Consider the following 19457-nt stretch of genomic DNA (forward strand, 5'->3'; position numbering starts at 1 on the left):
ATCCATTGTAATAGTAGTCTACCCAATTGATTGGCTGACCTTGGCTGATCCTGTGAGCCAGAGCCATATACATATTACATCAGTTATACGGATCCACTGGCTGATTAATTTAAATGCCCAGGCTAGCCCAAGCAGTACTACATAATCTGGCTTTAGATTTTCATACTTAAATCCCTTTTGAGTATTGTGGCCTTTTGCAGTATCCAATTCTACTTGTCTTTCTTTGTTAGATTTTGCCTTTTGAATTCCTCACTCATAACCCGGAAAGCTAAGAGCATTGCAGATCATATCCACATTAAGCTGTACCTGCACATTATTCCCTCGGTCATCCTTAACCATACCCTACTTTGTGGTGGGATTGTATGATGATACATACTATACCACTTTTTGGATGTCCATGCCCCATGGCAACCCCTCACTAGTCGGTCAGCGGCAGATGTGGGCATGCAACACTTTGGATCCGTAAAAGTGACCCCAAGGTATACATACTTTTACACAATCTCCATTGGAGAAGGAAGATAATCATGAGGTGGCCACATAGGATGTGTTGAAGACCATAACCTTGTTTTACCCAAATTGACCGCGTAAGGTCTCTCTCCCTGCAAAATCTGTCCAATGCATCCAAGTGTTTCAGCAAACCCTCGACTGATCTGTGATCAAGACCATGTCGTCGACATAGGCACTAGTGTTTGGGCCAACGGTGAGCCTCTGCCTCCAAAACCATCCACAAAGACTGCAATCTGATCAATGTATAGACCGAAGAGTGTGGGTCAGAGCCAGCATCCCTGCTTAACCCCAATAGTGCTAGCAGCTACACATAACTCCGGAGAGTCCAACGGGTGCATGTACCCGGCCAAGTACTGCCTCATCTAGTGTCATCATACCCCAGATCATCTCACATGAACTAGAGCTCCTGCAAGCGTCCTATCGAACAGGATCAGGGGATGAGAAAGTCAAAGGCTCTGGGAATCCACGAGCATCAAAAGTAAAAGAAAGAAAATGGCCTTCAATTCAACACACGTATCTGCGCGCACACAGCAAGTTTATTGATATTTCAAAGCACATCATACTTAAAGCCTCTTCTTCTTTGCATTTTAGCAAAGGTGCACATTGATCCAAGCAAGCATTCATTTACGCATGCAATTTTCATTTAAATTCCAAAATCTTATATCAAAACACTAAGAAAATTCAAATACAAATCTTGCTCAAAACCATTGCCTTAGTTTTTTTGATGCTGTAGTGTATGCAAATATAAAAGAGAATAATAAAACTCAACATGTCAGGCAACAAAATCCTAGATTGCAAAGCTGGACCATGGACATTTCAAGACAGTAGACCATAAGCTTTAGAGGTTAAAACACTTGTCATTCTACAAAGCAAAGCAGGAGGATGCCAATTAAAAGATCCCTGTAATCTCACTTTAGGGGTGCCACAAGATGAATTGTCTTTTTTTAGCTTTACAAGGATTAGTCTTTTGTAAGAACTGCCCACGCATGTGGAGTGTGCATCATCTCCGCAACAACTACCTTGCTTCTAGTTGGCCCTCTTCTCTAATATTTGCTTGCACTGCTTTCTTAAGATAAAGCAACAATGCATACACTGTTTTACCTGTACCTGAAGAAGAGCCCAAGTAAGATTGCATGCAGTGCTTTACCTGTACATGAAGAAGAGTCCAAGTGTGATTGCACATACAAAGGCATCCCAGCTTACGTGAACATGCACGCACCCCCACACACACACAGCTTGTTTTCCAAGTTGAGCATATCAAAATAAGCACCACTTTGCAATGAGGTGATAGCCCAAGTGGTGAAGGCATTGCCTAGGACCAGAGATCCTAGGTTCAAAACCCCACAAGGTGCTTCCTCGACGGCATTGCCTATGGGCGGGTAAAATGCAGCTACAGACAGTGACACACGGTAACTACGGGACAATCATGGGCCTAAGGCTAGTTGGAAAGAATATATATACCTAGATGAATCCAGGAACATGCATGTTATATACTCATAGTAGTCAACCCACAAGACTATATAACTATCAACTACTACGACATCCCCACTAACGTCATCAGTGCCCAATAGTGGGTGTAGAACTCTGTATCAAGATATGCTCTCACACACACACATAAGTGCATATATTCACACAAAGCCCTTCGTACTGAGTTTCTGTCAAACCTCCAGAGACGCAATAAAGATATATATAAGCACCACTTTGATTTTGATGCACTTACCTCTTTCAGCCATCATTTTCTACGCACTATCTTCAACTGTTACTGCAAGCCCAAATGGTGATTTCATGCCAGACTCTTTTTCATCCACTTTTGCTGCGTAGTTTAATCGTTCCTCTAAAGCTCGAGCACCTCGCTCCCTAGCCAACCAGCAATCATGTAAAGATTTCAAAATTTGGATAGCAAAAAATGCAGCACAAAAACCATTTTTATGCTGTTATCAAATTCATAATAAAACTGTGAGGTTACCTCCTCCTTGAGGCCTCAAAGGGATCAGCACCAGGAAGTGAACCCAGCACATGGCCATGTCCTTCTGACTCCAAATGTGAAATCCTCCCACAGAAGAGTTTCTCACAAATCAAACATACAGGATTTATCATAGGCCTGCAGCAAGTAAAATTGCCATTAGATAGAATCAGCTACACAAAAACCAACATGTCACTGTTTAAACATTTCTGTCACTATTTAGAACATTTATATCTATGAAAAAGTTTAGTAACTTGCCTCAGAAAATCAGGAAAGAAAGTTATGAAAGAGAACTCCCCACTGAGATCTCCCTTACGATTCACATCGGCATGTCGTTGATAGAACCGCAGATATACCCAGCTGCTGTAGGTCCCAAAGACGACAAATGGCAAGAATGCCATGGCATCTTTGGCCAAAGCCCCCATTAGAGTTGTGAAAACCACAAAAAGTGAAGGGATCCACTGCATTGAACCACACATCCCACCAACTAGTTCACTTATAATGTTATGCTGAATAGGCTACAAATGGCAACATGCTCTTAATCCTCACAGAGACGTGGGTCTAATCTAATGATCTTTCTTACAAGTGGAACAATGGAAACACTTGACTTATATAAGGAACACCATATGTGTAGATGACCCTTGAGAAAGATTCTTGTATGTGCAACACCTTCGGATTTTCTATACCTTAAAACCCCTCAAATTTATACCCTTATTTACCATAAAAGCATAGGTTTTTTAACATAAAAACGCTCCTACCCATTTTATATACATGGTTTGTCCAAGCTCAAAGAAACCCATATTGTGCATGCATGTGTTACATACACATTAGATGAGTGATGCCTTTTGCTAGCCCTCCCAAGTCGGCACAAGCATACAAATAAGTGGCTCCAAGTTCTGTTAGCTTATAAGTTCTTGATTAAAATAAAATATATATATGGTATGTTCAGCTGTATAAGTAGGCAGGTCATCGCCCCCCTCCCCGCCACCCACTCACCCCCCCAAAACACATACATCCCACACCAGCACCTTTTGAACTAGGTGCACCTCACTATAGCCACATACCTGGAACTCCTTTTGTCCTCACGACACTTTCATAGCAAGCCTCATTTTGGAAGGTGTGTTGAGTGTATACCTTTGCTCGTACTTTCAGCACTGTGACCTCTTGATCAGGCATCAATTGCTTCACAGAAACAAGAAACCCCGCAAGCACTCCGTGAAATCCTGAGAGAGGTTTATACCTGTAACAATCAGAATAAAAAGTAGTTCCTAATTATTTTTTAACCCATGCAATTTAACCCCCCAGAAAAATACAAATAGTCAGGATAACTTACAAATAGTTCTCATTTTTCGTGGCAAAGTATAGGGTGATTGCAAGCACAAAAGTACTCACTAAAGTCCAAAAATTCACGACCACTATAAACTTGAAGAACTCCCTGGAACCCCATATTGGCTCAAGCACTTTCCCACTGAAGAGAATTCCAAGGACACTGACAATTAACTGCCACACCAATTTCTCATCATGAGATATTTCATTTTTATGCCCACAGACACCCACACACAAAAGAACCACCATATCAAGCATTTGTGTAATATTTGTGGACCTTAAAAACACACCATTCTCACCATACCATGTAATGACCCTTCACAATTTTTTCTTGAGACAAGCACACCACCAATAAGCTAGAATAAGATTAAATGCAAGGAGATGCCAAGAATGACACTCTAAAGACCAAGTAAGAATCCAATCATGCGGCAGAAATAGAGCTATTTGTTGCCATTGAAGAAGTGTGCAATGAAACAACTAATGTTGCAACACATGATGATTCTGGGATCATCGACACTGGGGCTTCTAGGCACATGACCACTTTGCATCATTGCCTGTGGGAGATGACATCATGATGGCATGATGCAAAGCGCCCAATAAAAGGTTCATGTACTATTTCACTTATGTCTCAAGAAGGGTGTACAAAAAGTCTTTCCAATTTTCTTTGGATTCTAGACATAAAGAGAAACGTCCTTTTTGTCTCAGCCATCACATACCGTGACTTGCGGATTCACTTCGACAAGAATGGTGCAGTCATTCTTGATGGAGATGATAAGATCATTACAAATGGCATTCAAAGAAGCAACTTGTATGAGTTTTCGGCATTTGGAGTCTAGACTGAATTGGGTAGCAGCAAACTTTGAGAGATATGAGTATACAGACAGCTATGTTAAATATTAATAGTGATTAATATACGAATAAACCAATGCTAGTGGTTGTGTAAACTAGCACTCTAGTGTGTGTTAGCTTAAGTTTAAATAATGTGACTTTAGTGTATGTAAACAGCCGCTAGTGTGAACGTTCCTTTGTGTGTAGAAACAACCTCTTAGAAGAATCTTATGTAAGCAATGATGTGTAAAGGTGACACCTCTTACGGACACTTGGCATTGTGCTTTGACATGTGGCATGTGTGGTGGTAGCATATGCACACACCTTGTAAAGGGAGCCTCTCCTATAAAAAGGACCAATTATCATAATGCAAATATAGTTTTCCATGACTCGTGTATCTTTCCTAATTCCCTTGTTAATTGTGTTGATTATCTTGCTTGTCAATGTCTCTCTCTCTCTCTCTCTCTCTCTCTCTCTCTCCCCCCATCAGTTGTGCTCCTTGTCCTCACCAAGATCCAACAAGCTAGTTGAGCATTTACCACCAATCTTTGACAGTCTGGATATATGTGAAGCTTGCATGATGAGTAAGCAACACCAGAAACCATTTCCACAAGAGGCCAATTTTAGGGCCAAGGCTCCTCTTCAACTCGTACACGCTGATCTCTGTGGAAAGATGAGCACAAAATCACTTAGCGGTTCTTCCTAATTTTTCACATTGGTAGATGATTACAATAGGAATATTTGGGTGTATTTTCTTAAGGAAAAGTCTCGTGTACACTGATCTCCGTGGAAAGATGAGCACAATTGCAGCAGGCAGTTCTTCTAATTTTTTCACATTCGTAGATGATCACAGTGGAAAGATTTGGGTGTATTTTCTTAAGAAAAAGTCTCAAGCTTTTGGAAAGTTTAAGGAATGTTTGCATTGGTCGAAACTGAGATAGGGAACAAAATTGAGACAGTTCAGAATAGACCAAGGAGAATTCATGTCTGGGTTTCTACAAGGAAAGAGGCATAGAGCCGCAACTCACTACCGCTCACACTCCACAGCAAAATGCTGTTGTAGAGCGCAAGAATCACGCTATTGTTGAGATGGAAAGGAGTACGATTAATGATAGGAATCTACCTAAATCCTTTTGGGTTGAGGCAGTTAACACAGTTGTGTGCATTCTTAATAGGAGTGCGACAAAGGCCGTCAAAGGGATGACTCCATTATAGACCTACTCGGGTAAGAAACCTTCACCTGCACACTTGAAAGTTTTTGGGTGTGATTGTTATGTACATGTTCTAGATGCTCAGAGGACCAACTTGCATACCAAAAGCCAGAAATGCATCTTTTTGGGTTACGACATGGAATCGAAGGGGTATCAGCTCTCTGACCCTCACGCAAAGAATACAGGAACAACCACATTGGATGGAGGAGGAACTTCCTTCTTCTTCATCGTGCAACAAGGAAATCGTGCTTCGTCTTTGCATGAAAAACAGGGTTCTTTGCCAACTGAATGGCACTCTGACTGTCACAATGCAACAATGGAATATCCCCTGTATAACCCAAATCAACCACTAACCGAGATAGCCATAATGCCTCCTTGCAAGCCTCTGTGGCTGCAATATACTCGGCCTCGATAAGGCAGTGCACTTCTGCATCCTGGATATCCATGACACAGCACCTCCTGTGAATGTAAACACATAACCGGTTGTAGACTTTCGGTTATCTGGATGACCAGCATAATCCGAATCCGTGTAACCATGCACTAATGCATCCTGTTTGCCAAAGCAAATGCACATATCCTGTGTGCCCTTCAGGTATCTCATGACACCTTTCACTGCTTCCCAATGCTTCTTGCCAGGGTTGGCCATGTATCTAGAAACCACTCCCACTGCAAATGCAATGTCCGGCCTAGTAGCAACCATGGCATACATGAGACTGCCACATGCTGAAGCATACGGAATCTTGGCCATATCAGCCCTGTCTCTATCTGACTGTGGGCTGTCCATAGCACTGAGTTTCACATATGGAGGCAAAGGAGTACTAGTCTTCTTCCCCCCGTCCATATTGAACCTCTGCAAGACTTTGCCAATGTATTCCTTCTGAGACAAATACAACACATGCTGATTTCTGTCCCGAAGTATCCGCATACCCAAGATGTGATTTGCATCACCCAAATACTTCATATCAAAGGTTTGATGCAGCCTCTGCTTCAAGGTATCCATCTCCTTACGAGATTTCCCGGCAATCAACATATCATCAACATACAAGATGAGGATCAATAGACTGCCATCCAAAGCTTTCTTGGTGTACAAGCAGTGATCTATGTCACTTCTCCTGAATTTCTGGGATTTCATGAATGTATCAAATTTATGATACCATTCCCTTGGTGCCTGTTTGAGCCCATAAAGACTCTTTTTCAGCTTGCATACAAGCTTCTCCTTTCCACTTACTGCATAACCCTCTGGCTGTTGCATATATATCTGCTCATGGAGATTACCGTGAAGAAAAGCAGTCTTCACATCCATCTGAATCAAGTCCAGATCATCATGCGCAACCAAAGCTAACACAGCTCTAAGTGTGGTCATTTTGACCACTGGAGAGAAGATCTCCTCAAAGTCCACACCATATTCCTGCTTGAAGCCCTTAGCCACTAACCTGGCTTTGTATCTTGGCTTTGCATCTGGTGCAACTTTGAGCCTGTATACCCACTTGCATGGCAAAACCTTCTTGCCTGCAGGCAAATGCACCAACTTCCAAGTTCCATTTTTATGCAGAGAATCCATCTCTGACTTCATGGCACGCTCCCATAGAGCTTTGTCTGCCCTCTGTAAAGCCTCCTTGTAACATGAGGGCTCCCCACAGTCAGTAAGCATCAAGTAGTCAACCCCTGGAACAAACCTGTCAGGGGCTCTGGAGGGTCTTGTGGACCTCCGTACCCAATGACCATCATTTGCAGGTTGCTGTCCAGCCTGCATATCACCAATTGGTGGCTCCTGTTCCATGCCATAAGGCTGAAAAATCATGCCCGGTATCTCCTCTAACTGTGGTATATCCATAGGGATATCTTCTGCCATCTCTGGCTGTCCATTTGGACCATTTTCAGCACCATTTAAGGGCTGGTTTTCTTGCTGTAATGGCTGATTTACAGCCCTTTGTTGTTGTCCATGATGTCCATCATCATCAAAGATGACTCTGCCAGGCTCCTGTTGCCTTGCAGGCTCCTTATACATGCATGTTTCATCAAAAATGACATCATTGCTGCGTATAATCTTTCTATTCACGGGATCCCAAAGTCTATACCCCATTTCACCTCTGTCACCATATCCTAGGAATATGCATTTGTGAGACGTAGGATCAAGTTTGGTGCGCATTTCCCTGCGTATGTGCACGTACGCAACGCAACCAAACACTCTCAAGTGCTTGTATGACGGAGGCTTCCCTGTCCATACTTCCTCTGGCACTTTCCCACCAAGCCTCGTGTTAGGTGACCTGTTTATAAGGTGAACGGCTGTCATAACAGCTTCAGCCCAAAAACCATAAGGTAATGCAGCATGTGACAACATAGAACGGACCTTCTCCTGAATGGTCCTGTTCATCCTCTCTGCTGTCCCGTTTTGTGGAGGATCATAAGGAGTAGAGAGCTCCCTCTTGATGCCTTTAGCATCACAAAAGTCCTGAAACTGTTTGGACATATACTCTCCACCATTGTCAGAACGCAAAGCCTTCAGTGTTTTGCCAGTTTGATTCTCAACATGAGCAACAAACTTCTGAAACACTGAGAATGTATCACTCTTCAAACGAAGAGGATAAACCCACACCTTGCGTGTGGCATCATCTATAAAAGACACAAAATATTTTGCCCCTCCCAAAGAAAGCTGAGGCATCTCACATACATCTGTATGCACAAGCTCTAACTGAGCATCTTTCTGTCCAAGAGCTTTCTTGTGGGGGCACTGGCCACATAGAAATTTCCAGCAGCTCGGTTGCATTTACATTAGCATGGTGACAAACACCTGCATGCATGAAATAAAGAGTGTCCACCTTAGAGCCTCTGGCAACGAGTGAGCCCTTACTAATTTTCCACTTTCCACGACCAAATGTGGTAACATAATCAGCATCATCAAGCTGTCCAGTAGAAAGCAGATTCTTCTTGATCTCAGGAACATGCCTGACATCATGGAGCATAAGCTGTGAGCCATCTGAAAATACAAGCCTCACATCACCTCTGCCAAGAATCTTGCATACATGGTTATCACCCAAATAAACCACTCCTTCATTGCCAGCAGTATACCTGACAAACAAGTCTCTGCAACCTGTGACATGAAAGGAGGCACCTGAATCAATGATCCATGAGTGCATACCATGACCACCTGTAAGAAGTGAATGGGCATCAAGTGAAGACGTAAATAGGACCTCATCCTCACTGCCACCTACATGTGACACATTGATTTCTTCAATCTTGACTCCACTTTTGCCCTTTGGCTTTACATCTTTGGCTTCATCTTTCTCTTTGTCTTTGCCTTTTCTCTTTTCCTTTTAATCATTTTTCCATTTGTAGCATTGCTTTTTAATGTGTCCCTTCTTGCCACAATAATGGCATTCCAAATCCTTTTTGGAGCGAGACTTGCTCCTTCCCCTTTCTTGGCTTTTTCCCCTTTGCTGGGATCGCCCACGTGCATTCATTGCATTGGACTTTCCAACAGAGTTGTTTTTTCTGTTCATCTCTTCTTGAAGAAGAGCACCCTCAACATCTGCATATGACAGCATAGCATGCGAATTGCTAGTGGCTGTCCTGAATGTGTCCCAACTCTCTAGCAAAGTGCATAACAGAAAAGTGGCTTTGAACTCATCGTCCATTGCCAACTTTTGATTAATGACCTGGCTGACAATACCATTAAACTCATTTAGATGGGCTGTCATAGACGCCCCTTCCTTTATCTGAAGACCTATGAGTTTCTTCAACCAATACACTTTGCTTGAGGCACTTTGTTGGGCATACAAGTCCTGCAATCTCTACCACATTCCCCAAGCTGTCTTCTCTTCACGAATGCTGAAAAGTAATGAGTCTGACACAGACAACATGATAGTAGATCTTGCCAGCTCATCCATATCTTCCCACTCTTCAGCAGTAAGAGAAGCGGGCATTACACCCCTTTCTTTGATAGGCTTGTGCTGCTTTTTCTGGAGCAACACATTGTAGCACTGGGTTTGCCAAATATCATAATTATGCGAGCCTTCAAGCTTCTTGATGTGAAGCAATGAAGAGCTCTCACCTGTGGTTGCCATAGCAATATGCGACCTGTCAATGCCTGACTCCCTGCAAAATGTGCAAACACTGCACCAAAAGCACACAAAGTGCTCACAGTTGTTCTCCCAAGCTTTATCTCCCACTGCGGAAGCAAGAATGCAACTTTTCTCCCACTTTATGTGATGAAATCACCAAAATCTGGTTGCTGCAGATTTTGGACAGCACCTTAAATGTGCTCTGTTGCCCTTCCAAAGTACTGTACAGCAGTACCAAGTGCTCACCAATGATGTACCAAACCTGTACCGGCAAGTACAGCAGCTGAAATTGAACCTTTTGGTCACTCAAAACAGTGTACAGCCATGCCAAAACTTACACAAAGCTGTGCCAAATCTGTACCAGCAGGTACAATAGCAATAAATGCTCTCCTGGCTGTCCAAATGAGTGAAAATCAGACTTTTACAGTCCTGTACACTGCATACAACAGTCCCGAACAGAAATTGGGCAAAAGCCCCTTGACTGCAAGCTGATTTTTGAGGATTCAAGGCATAAATGTCTTGCCTGCTGCTTTGCCAAGCTCAACAAGCATACGAACTTGAAAAGCCCCTTGATTTAAGATCAATTTCTGATCATACATGGTACATTGACGCACATGAAGGCATCCAGAGTGTTCACGATGCTTCCCCCTGGCCACATATACATCAAATACATGAAAGCCCCTTGATTTACAGGCACATTGAGTGCTTGTAAGGCATCAACACATTATCCACAGCATCAAATGCGATTGCCTGCATGCAAATCAATCCAATCGGCACAAAAGCCCCTTGATTTGCACTGCAATTTTGCCCAAATGTGCGATTTCTCACATCATACAGCATGTATGAGTGTTTAATTGCACAATTACATCAAAAGCCCCAAATTTCGACATCCAATTTCCTGCAAATTGATCCTGATTGTGACCAATGTCCTGCAAATTGATCTTGATTGTGACCAATGTCACCCAATTTTGCCAATTTTGCTCAAAATTGAGCAATTCGACACCTGTATCTGCTCAATTGTTGATTGTACTTGCTCAATTGCAAATCCCAAAAAAAAAATTGAGGAAAATACCTTGTAATTTTTTGATTTTTCTCTGATTTGCAGGCGGGTTTTGTTGTTGCAGGAGAAGGGGTGATGATGCTGCTGCTGTTCTGTGCAGGTGGGAGGGGGCACTTCTTGCTGCAGATTTGATGGCTGCTCCAATCAAGATGATGCGTTTGCTGATGTTGATGTTGATACTGTAGTGGGGCTTGGGCTGGTCACAGACGTGGCTGTGTTTGGGCAGGCGAAGGACCAGACGACACTGGCACGTATTCTGAATGCAGCCGGCTCTTACGTTGCCACCTCCGCCTAGTAGCGCTTGAACGCCCGACGCATGAAAGCTTTCGCTTAGTGGCCAGTTGAACGCCCGATGGTTTGCTACCTTTTGCCACGTATTCGCCTTCGCCTGGCTGCGAATGATTCAACGCCCGCTTGGTTTACGCCTTCGCTGTCTCCGCCTACTGTTGACGCCTAGTAGCCTTCGCTTCACGCCCAGCAGTCAGTGATTACGCCTTCGCCTACTATTCGGCTGTGGTAGCCTTCGCTTCACGCCCAGCAGCCAGTGATTACGCCTTCGCCTACTATTCGGCTGTGGTAGCCTTCGCTTCGACGCCTGGCTGGACCTGAAAAGCTGGGCAGCGCTGGTTGCTGCCCAACAGGGCAGCGTAGGCTACCTGCTACGCTGCCTGCCTAGCTTGTCGCTTCTCCTCTTTACACACAGGCTGCGCCCAACACACGAGCGCTGTAGACTAATGCGGGTGACAGCCAGCTGATAGCAGTCACAGGGTACAACTTGCACAGGGTACGACCAGCAGAATGACCATGGCTCCAGTTGAAGGCTCTGATACCAGTTGTGTGGGAGAAGGAAGAATTAGGGTTAGGTAAATTCATGTGGGAGACATACACAAAGAAACAAGGGAGAGAGAGAGAGAGAGAGTTGTGGGGATAAGTCAACTCATGAGGCATGAGTGTGTGACTCCCCTATCACACATGTATATTGCACTAGTACACATAGTGCACTTAGTACATTAAAAGTACTAAGTGTACTATGTACTATAACTTATGGGCTTGTACACACTAAAAGGGTGGGCATTATGCCTTTACCCCAACACTGTACACCAGATTGGGTCCCAAATTACCCACTGGAGGACCCCCTATCCCGATAACGAGATAGTATTTGCTTTATTACTGAGAATGATTGTGGACTGTAGATAAGCCAAACGTAAGATCTCGGAAGATCGGAAGCTTGGCTGAATGGAACAAACGCCTCAATGAACTGATCTCGAGCCTATGCACTCTTCCGAGGCTGAGAAAGGACTGCGGTGGACTGTTCTAAGCTATGTAACTATGCTGTAAATGCTTATGAATGATATGTTACCTTCACCAGATGATTGTTGCATGTATGGATGATGCACAGAAGGCAGAGGCACTAAGCAAGGCTGAAACACAAGGTGGAACTGTTGTAGAACTGCAAACGCAGGGCTGGATTGGACTGAATAGCTGCCGGCTCTGATCTGTGCAGAAACGCAGATGTATATGCTATTCTGGGACCTGAAGAGGTGCTGACTGGCTGCGCCTATGACCTGTATGGCTGCGCCTAGATCTGCAAGGGACTGTAGAGCTGCTGAACTGCTGAATTGCTGCGTTGAGACTGCTGAATTGCTGCGTTGAACTGCAGTGGCTGCTCTATGTAGGCGCCTATGGCTGTAGGGACTGAACTGCTGCTGAACTGCTGTGTAAGACTGCTGACTGAAGCAAACGCAAAGGTTGGAGTAGCAAACGCAGAAGCTTCAAGAGGGATGGATTAGTCTAGGTTGAAGGCGGGGAATGCTCCTAGTGCTGAGGAGGAAGGTGCCTAGCTCACTGAAGACTAAATGCTGAACTAAGCCCTATGCAAGCCTATTTATACTAACTAGGGGCTGGTCATTTATTTAATAAAGTTTATATTTATAAATGATATTAAATGCTAAATAAATACCATAAAATATGGAAAAAAGACCAAATAAATCCTAGTAAATTCCCTAAGGCTTCTGAGATGTTCTAAATGATGCACAGGCATATCAATGCATGTTATGCAAAATGCAGAGTGCTTTCTGATGCAAACCCTAAGGCCTCTACTGACTCTACATGCATGAATGATTCTCTCCAAGTGGGTTAAGAGACTTGACTGACTGACTGACCCGCTAAGGCTAAGGAATGACCTACGTAGCTCTAAGTTCGCGCTAACGAAGACAAGGTCATTGGCACGCTCTACCCCGAGTCGGTTCCTCTTCCTAGAGGCAATGTGGCTGTAGGTGCTCCAAAGTTGCTCCAAGCAAGAGGAGCTGACGGCTTGGCTAAGTATGCGGATGGCAAGCTGTTGTAGCTCCAGTCCATCCGAACCAAAGTCCTCCCACCATAGAGCAGCACCAACTTTGGAGCGGTTGATCTGTGCATCATGACAGCCATAGGAGCCATGAAATGACCTATACATGGAAAGCTGGTCCCTGATCTTGCACCTAACCGATGCATCAGGCACAAGACGGTCCAAGATGATCCTCCATCCAACGCTCACCTCCCGGTCGCTCTCCTACTTGTTGCCTTGGAATTCTTGGTCCACCTGTCACCATTTGGCCATCCGAATGGTTCACTCTTGCTTTCACACTATGTACATATTGGATTGGTGTCCATGGCTTATGGAATGTGCCTATGCAGGTGATTGACACGTGTCATACTGTATAGTTGGATATGATATTCCGCTGGGACTTGATGTTATCATGCCCGGAATATCTGGAGGACTTGGCTTTCCGCTGGGACTTGTGCCTTTGTGTACATGCCCGGAAACGCCTGGAGGATTGGCTTTCCACTGGGTCTGGTATCGCATATACTTGCCTGGAAACGCCTGGTCTTATATGGTTTCATGAACGGAAATTGCTCATGCCAATGCTGCATTGCATAGCATCTTTATGTGCTTGCTTGCAATTGAAATTGCGTGCTGTTTTCATGCTTGCTTGACCAATGTGTAGTTCCGGGTAAGGGGACGCCCGCCCGTGAACCGTGCGTGTGAAACTGTCTGCTGACATGGTTGTGCGGCATGTGAACAGGTGGTAAGTATTACCCAATCTAGGCTCAAATAGCCCTTAGGACTTAGCCAATATTTATAAGTGAGTGCGTTCCCACTTCATTAAAGTTTGGGCGCCCAAAAGTCACTTATAAATTATGACCGCTTCCAAGTTCACACTCACTGAAGTCCCGAGGCGGACAAGACTCAATGTCCAGGACCTGATCCTCCCTTTTTACTCATAAATGGGCATCTCCCCATGTCCCTTCACCTGATTGGACCCCAATTCACTTACTTATTAAGAGAAATTCGTGTTTTCTCTTCATGAGGATTTTTGGAGGCTGAAAACTCTGTTCTTCCACCATTTCTCTCCATTTCCAAGCTCTCCATAGCCATACCCAACTTGCTAGGGTGTTTTCCAAGCTTCCAAGAGTGTTTCCAAGTGCTAATCACTCTCCTACTCACTCCCAATGACTGAAATTCAACAAAACAGCTCTCATTTTTGCTGTAATTTCTGGTCTTTTTGTTGAAAACCCTAATTTCAGCCTTCCTTTCTCAAGTTGAACCATAGGGGAAGCTTTCCCAAGGTTCCCTTCATCCTCTTGAAGACTTTTGTCACGAAGGATTGCGGCAAATCGAAGATATCAACACTTCTAAAGCTTCCAACGCGAAGGCTTCCGCTTGCAACAACTTCTATGAAGACTGGTAAGGTAATTGGACAATGTATTGTCATTACTTACTCATTAGAAGGGCAGGACTCCTTGTTTAGCCGCCCTGTGTAGTATTTCTCTTGTCCTATGTGCTCTTGAAGATGTTGCTACCTTGCTTGGTAGAACATAGAGCCAATGGTAGAGAATATGGGCGCTGAAGTCGGGCCGGGCATCAAGGCAGCTCCTTGGTGATCTACATCGACATACCATTGTTTTCTAAATGCTGAATTTCATATGCATTGGCATGGAGGATTTGGCAATGGATGCCCGTGAAACTATGTATTGAATTTCTCCAATAGTAATACAATATACTCGAGGGAGGGGTCGGCCGTTCCGGCTCATTGTGTGCCTCTTGTCAATTCAGCAATTTACTTCTTGTATTTGAGCAAGTGTCCTTCAAATCTTAGTGTATTTAAGTGTATTGATTAGCATTGTGTTCAACCAAGTTACATTGGTATCACATTGGTATCAGAGCATACGGTTCTCTTTCACTTCTATCGTGAGAGACGATCACCGTGAACACTAGCTATCTCTACACTTAGAACATTATGGACAGCCATACAATGAATGTTGGAGATGCTAATACAAGAGGCAGGGACAATGAAATGCATGCCTCCAATGCTTTACAGGATGAGCAAACTCATGTGGTGCACAATAGGGAACATGAATATGTGGGACAGCTGTCTCGTGGCAAAGAGAAGATGCAAGAAGAAGAGTCGATAGTCTTGAGGGCTGAACTTACTCGTATGCAGGCTCTTCTCCAAGCACAACAAGAAGAATTGAATCTCTATCGCCGCGAGGATCCATTGGTACATGACCGTTTGAAGACCAAGAAAGCTGAATCTTATATGGATCATGCAATGGCAATGATTGCTCAAGAGTTGCACATGCAACCAAGGGATGCAGCACGTGCATACTTGGCTCGTACCGAGGATGCCTATGCAGAAAAGGCAACCATCCCACATGTCTTGGAATCCCCACAAGTGCCCGAACAAGAAGTTATGTCTAAGAGGATGAATCTCCATGCTATGGGAGAGGAACAATCAGTGACTTCACGCCATGCAGGAATATCTCATGTAGCCCGTGAAGGATACAATGTTTATGGCAGTGGTCAAAATGTATGTCAAATGCCATTGCCGGCTGAAAATGTACATGCACAACACATGCAACATGGGCTGCAATTTTCTGTTGGTGCAGGTATTCCGCGTATCTCTCATGCCACTCATGCCTTCGAGTGTGCTCGTGAGGGAGAAGCTATGGCTGAAAATGTATCAATGCATGTTGAGGGGCCAGCCATGCCTCATGCTTACAGGGCACATGTATCTATGCCTTATGCATCACCTTTTGGTCCAAAAATGATGCCAGTCTCACAGGAGCTGTCCCAATGGACAAACATGGGGAAAAACATGTTGAGATGCACACACATGCATCAAAGTCTCGTGACTTCAAAGCCGGAGACAAATCTGTGAAGTTTGACACATATCATGGGGAATACGATGCATCAAAGGCACTTGCTTTTATTGCCCAGTTTGATATTGCTTTCAGTGATGAGGATTTCACTCAGAAATCCATGATCCGGCATGTAAGCATGTTCATGAAAGGCACTGCTGCCCATTGGTGGCTCACGGAGAAGCTCTCACCGAATCCCGTTAGATCATGGGGAGAGTTCAAGGAGAGGTTTTATGCTCAATTCTTGCCTCCCAATGCATTGAATGAGATAACAATGAAGTGGGATTGGGTAAAGCAAAATGAGGGGGAATCGGTAAATGCATATGTACAAAAGTTTTGGAAAGTGCTTTTGGAGGTGTCTCCATTTATGCATGTCACCGAGGCGGAAAGGAAGAGAAGGTTTCAATCGGGATTGCAACCCGTGTACAAAGCGGGATTACAAATGTATCCTGGTCATACCTTACACCAATTAATCGCCGCCGCCACCGCCACCGAGCAATTGGAACTCAAATTGAGTCGATCCAATAAGGCTAAACCCTCATTTCAAGGCAAAGAGAGGGCTGTCCAAAACCTGCAAAATGATGGACAGCCACCTAAAAGGGACCAAAACCAAGCCAAATCAGGTCCAAAAGCTGAAAATAAGTTTGCTAACAAGCGCCCTTATAAGCCGGCAAACTCTGGTCTTAGTGCTGAGAAGAAGGAGCAATATATGCGTGAAGGCAAATGCTTTACTTGTGGCAGCACTGTGCACATGGCAAGAGTATGCCCAAATAAGAAGAACAAAGCTGAAAATGCTAATGTACCGAAGCCTAATGTGCATATGGTTCCGGATGTGCAGGGCAATACTTCACATGATAGCAAAGATAGGGTTGTATGTAAAGCTTGGGGACAGCTCAAAGATCAACCCGCTTTATTCATGTTTGATGATTGTGCATCTGAAAATTTCATATCCACTCAGATGGCAGCTGCTTTGGGCATTGAAGTGGAGGACATGGGTCCTCAAATTGAAGCAGGGGCTGCCTTTGTTGGTAGGGAAGTGCAGGTCATGCCTATTTTTGGCAAGTTGCGCATACACATTCAAGGCTATGTGGATCATGAGGATTTTCTTGTGGCGCCTTTGAATGGCTATGATGTATTGCTTGGAAAGCCTTGGCATACACGTATTGATCCGTGCAAGGCTTACAAGACTAACACGATCACCTTCATGCATAAAGGCCGAGAACATGTAATTGATGCTGGTGAAGAGGGTGATACCATTCCCCTTGTATCTCATGTACAAATTAAGAAAGTAATGAAAAAGAGTGTTTTTGCGTACTTGATTTTTGTACGAGATCCTATTGAGAAAACTAATGTACATGTAAACACTCTTTGTAATGATAGGCTGAAATTTTTGCAAGAGCACAATGATTGTTTTGCTGATGAGTTACGAAATGAGTTACCATCTGTACGACCGGAAGATCATCGCATTGATCTTGTGCCGGGTAGCTCACCACCTAATAGGCCAGCCTATCGTGTAAGTGCATCCCAAAAAGAGAAGATCATGAAGCAAGTAAATGAGCTTCTTGAGAAGGGTTTGGTTCAGCCAAGCTCTTCCCCGTATTGTTCACCCGTCCTCTTGGTTCAAAAGAAGGATGGATCCTTTCGTATGTGTGTGGATTATAGAGCTTTGAATAAGCTTACCATCAAGAATCGGTTTCCGATTCCACGCATAGACGACATCCTTGACAAGTTGGATGGATCGGCATGCTTTAGCCGAATTGATCTCAAGAGTGGATATCATCAAGTGCGTGTAGTGCCTCAGGATGTACACAAAACTGCCTTCAGGACAGCATTTGGGCTTTATGAGTATCTTGTTATGCCTTTTGGTCTTACAAATGCCCCGGCTACATTCAATAGAATGATGGATCGCATATTCCGTGGGTACAGGAAATTTACAGGTGTCTTCTTTGATGACATCCTAGTCTTCTCGAAGACCGAAGAAGAGCATAAAGCTCATTTGGCTATTGTTTTTGAAGAGCTCCATAAGCATAAACTCTTCATAAATGCAAAGAAGAGTGAGTTCTTCTTGTCAGAGATACATTATCTTGGGCATATTGTGTCCAAAGATGGAGTGCGGATGGATCCTGCAAAGATTGATGCAATTCGGAATTGGCCCGAATTGAGTTCGGTGCATGAGATCTGTAGTTTTCTTGGATTATGCTCTTACTACCGCAAGTTCATTCGGCAATTTGCATGGATTGCTTCTCCTTTGCATGATTTGACAAAGAAGAAGGCCGTGTTCAAATGGACTAATGTAGAGAGAGATGCATTCCTCAAATTGAAAGATGCAACTACTCATGGTCCAGTGTTGATCGTTCCGGATTTGCAAAAGCCTTTTTGTGTGGAATGTGATGCATCTGGAAATTGCATAGGGGCTGTCCTTAATCAAGAGGGACATGCCGTGGCTTATGAGAGTCGTAGATTGCATGATGCAGAGCTATCTCTTGGCATTTATGAGAAAGAGCTCTTGGCTGTAATTCATGCACTTACTATATGGAAACATTACCTTCTTGGGGCTGATTTCACTGTGAAGACAGATCACCAGAGTTTGAGATATTTTCTTACTCAAACTAAATTGTCAGAGAAGCATATGAGGATGGCCAATTTCCTCTCTATGTTTCATTTTCAGATCTTGCACACCCCGGGAAAAAAGAATGTAGTGGCCGATGCATTGTCACGAAAGCCGTATGTAGCAGCTATCTCGGTTGCCTCTCATGGGGACTTGTCTACCATGCGTGATTTGTATCCTACGGATGCTGATTTTGCCACTATTTGGACTGATTTGATGGCTGGTCATGCACATGCCTCATATGTGATCAAAGAGGGTTATCTCATGAAAGATAATTGCCTATGTGTGGTGTCTGACATGAGGCAAAAGGTTTTGGATGAGTGCCATGCTCCTCCATATGCTGGTCATAGAGGCATAATGCCTACTACGCACATGATTGAGCGGTATTTCTTTTGGCCTTTTATACTACTCCCTTCATGCAGTCGGCTGCCTTCAGGACAGCCCACGACTGAGTATTTTTAATAAAATACTCACACACTTTAATAAAGTGTTTTCACACTTGTAATCCCTGCTGTCCAGCCTGCGCATGCTTCTGGACAGCACCCTGGCTGCTGGGCATGCTGCGCATGGGTGTGGGACTGCCCCCCACACCTGGCCGCCTACTGTTTAGAGCTTTAATCTCTGTCGGCTGCCTGTCCAGAAGCTCTGGAGCTGGCCGACAGCCCCTCCCAGCCCTTGCCTTGGCTGGTGGGCAAGGCTTGGGCCCTCCTGG

At 44.1% G+C, this 19457-nt stretch overlaps 1 protein-coding gene across 2 annotated transcripts in view; it reads right to left on the reverse strand.

Annotated features, from left to right (window-relative positions):
* Positions 1 to 1297: 1297 nt before the first annotated feature.
* The window catches only part of LOC147628276 (rhomboid-like protein 19), a 48401-nt gene continuing 30241 nt past the window's right edge, over positions 1298 to 19457 (reverse strand). Inside the window, exons 4-9 of one of the 2 annotated variants that reach the window (XM_086813349.1) lie at positions 3804 to 3970; positions 3605 to 3710; positions 2729 to 2931; positions 2474 to 2608; positions 2228 to 2364; positions 1298 to 1654 (exon numbers count right to left, since the gene is read on the reverse strand). In XM_086813349.1, coding sequence (XP_086669475.1) covers positions 2247 to 2364; positions 2474 to 2608; positions 2729 to 2931; positions 3605 to 3710; positions 3804 to 3970 — 729 coding nt within the window. In that variant the 3' untranslated portion in view covers positions 1298 to 1654; positions 2228 to 2246. The remainder of the gene's footprint in view (positions 1655 to 2227; positions 2365 to 2473; positions 2609 to 2728; positions 2932 to 3604; positions 3711 to 3803; positions 3971 to 19457) is intronic. The other variant, XM_086813350.1, reaches the window with a different exon arrangement.

Source organism: Cibotium barometz, chromosome 19 (genome assembly GCF_041138505.1).
Source record: "Cibotium barometz isolate CiBa-2024 chromosome 19, ASM4113850v1, whole genome shotgun sequence".
Classification (NCBI taxonomy): domain Eukaryota; kingdom Viridiplantae; phylum Streptophyta; class Polypodiopsida; order Cyatheales; family Cibotiaceae; genus Cibotium; species Cibotium barometz.